The sequence below is a fragment of the Austrofundulus limnaeus genome, unplaced genomic scaffold (assembly GCF_001266775.1).
Source record: "Austrofundulus limnaeus strain Quisiro unplaced genomic scaffold, Austrofundulus_limnaeus-1.0 Scaffold1180, whole genome shotgun sequence".
Classification (NCBI taxonomy): domain Eukaryota; kingdom Metazoa; phylum Chordata; class Actinopteri; order Cyprinodontiformes; family Rivulidae; genus Austrofundulus; species Austrofundulus limnaeus.
In genome coordinates this window covers 61497-63655 of record NW_013953582.1, presented here as the reverse complement: position 1 = coordinate 63655, position 2159 = coordinate 61497, and the positions used below count along the sequence as shown (strand labels likewise).

The 2159-nt window shown below is 50.5% G+C and overlaps 1 protein-coding gene across 1 annotated transcript in view; it reads left to right on the top strand.

Annotated features, from left to right (window-relative positions):
• Nucleotides 1–151: 151 nt before the first annotated feature.
• Nucleotides 152–2159, top strand: part of si:dkeyp-117h8.4 (uncharacterized) — a gene marked incomplete at its 5' end in the record, with an annotated part of 4663 nt that continues 2655 nt past the window's right edge. Inside the window, 2 exon segments of the mRNA XM_014031122.1 lie at nucleotides 152–224; nucleotides 311–1679. Of these exon segments, the coding sequence (XP_013886576.1) occupies nucleotides 152–224; nucleotides 311–1659 (1422 nt within the window).

Sequence of the window (2159 nt, the reverse complement as noted above, 5' to 3'; positions counted from 1 at the left end):
GCCCAAAGTTAAAAACTGTTGTTCTTTTGAGGCCCTCAAGGTGGCGCTCGCGGCCCAAGGCCCATAGGTTAAGAATCTCTGGTGTATTCCTTTGAAAGAATGCTATTCTCATAATAGTGACGTCTGATTTTCTCTGCAATTTCCCCARCAGTTGGACTTCACATACACTGATAGTGTTGACGGGACTTGTAACTCTACCAGTTCATGTGCGGTAGACGACCACGGTAAGAACATCGAAGGTGTTGGTACGTTTTGACAAATTTGAAGGGGAATAAAAATCAAATCAGTTTTTCYTCTCTGCACCTCACAGAGGTCATTCTGAGCTCGTTGGAGGAGAGCTCCAGGAACTTGTCAGAGGAAGAGCAAGACGAAGAGCTGCAGATGTCTCTGAGCAGCCACGGCAGCTCCTTGCTGGAGCTCTACCCGAGCATGGTCAGCCGAATCAAGAGAGCCTGTCATCGGCAGCACGTCTCGGACGCTGCCAACTCGGTGCTGAGGAGGTACCAAAGGTGGCGACAGCAGTCCAGACGAGGCAACACCTTCAATGTTACACTGACACACACCGACAGAAACCCAAAAGCCACGCTGTCCAGCAAGCTGCAGCTGAAGGAGAGCCCCAGTGGTCCTGTAAGAAGGCTGGAAACCATCCCTCATCAGGTCCTGCAGACAGTAACCAGTCTGCATGATGGTCAGGCAAAGAAAGCATCACCTGTAAAGGAGACCCCGCCCATTACACGCTCACTCCCTGTGATAAACTTCTTTGAGACCTCAAACCCCAGAGAGATCCCCCTGAATAAGACCTTTGTGTTTGACGTGTCCCCCTGTAAGCACGTTTCCAGAAACACCGATGGTCCTTCACAACCTTCTCGTGGCAGTTTTCGATCATCCAAAGACTTTAATTCATTCTTTAATCTACCAACACCATCAGTGCCTTACAGCTCAGCAGAGTCGTCCACGTGTTCAAGAGAGTCTCCAGCTGCAACCAAGAGACACGTGGTCTACGGCTCGCCCATCTGGCAGAGTCCTTTCAAGACGAGAACGATGAGCGCCTTCAGTAGATCACCTCAAGCCTTTTCAAGAGGCCTCCAAGGATATTCCCTGGAGCACAGTTCTAGAGGGCCAGCAAGGCCAAGATCACCGTCTGAGTCKCTGCCTTCCTCTCCAAAGAGGCCTGTAGTGCAGTTAAGGATGCTTTACCCCCAATCCCCCCAACCACAGCCGGCCCCGAGAGCAGACGGACGCCCCCGGCTCAGACGCCACCTATCCTTCGACGACTCCCTCTCCCGCCCTGTTTCCTACTCGCCGAAGAAAGTCGACGAGGAGTTTGTGAAGCTTTACCACAAGCTTGTGTGTCAGAATAAGTCCGTTCTCTTTAACAGCCTCCCCTGCCGTCTCTGCGCCAGAAACTCTGAGGTGAGCCGAGGCCATTCGTCCTCGTCTCTGGCAGCTCTGGCCCTGTCGCCCCACCGCTCCGTCCTGTGGAAACGTCACAGGGAGACGGGCTCCGACAGCTACCCTCAGTCCAAACGCCACAAGAGAGAGGCGGTGAGACGATGTCTGTCAGAGGTGCAGCTGCGTCACGGGGCCTTCACCTCCAGCCCCGGTAAACACCGAGCCCAGCAGGACGCCTGGATGAGCTGGCCCCAAGCACAGATCTGAGGAGGACCACTCTAGTCTGGGTAAGCTCCGCCTCTCATTTCTCTGCAGTCAGGAACAGGGAGGACAGTTCTGTTCCTTTGCTTTGGACATCAAAAGATGRGACAAGAGACAGCTTTTAGTTTCAGGTCTGTATATATTTGTAGTAGGGCTGCGCGGTATTTGCGGTAGACGGTAGAAACGGTATGAAGTTGGCCTACGGTGGAAATTTAGCCTCTATCATCATTACATCATTGCGCCTGTGTGATCAGGGCTGCGAGTGCCGAGACAACTGAGCAGGAGTTCAAAATATAATGAAGAAATTCTAGCGTTTTAAAACATGTATAGAGAGAATAAATCCTCAAAATTTCCTCCTCCCGCTGTAAAACCCTTAGCAAAAACTAGTTTATGTAACTTACTTTAAGTGTACTAATTCTGAACTAAACAAAAAAAGAGTATACTTACAGTTTACTTTGTATGTACTTATCTGAGATATACTTAACTAAGTTTATCGTACACTATAC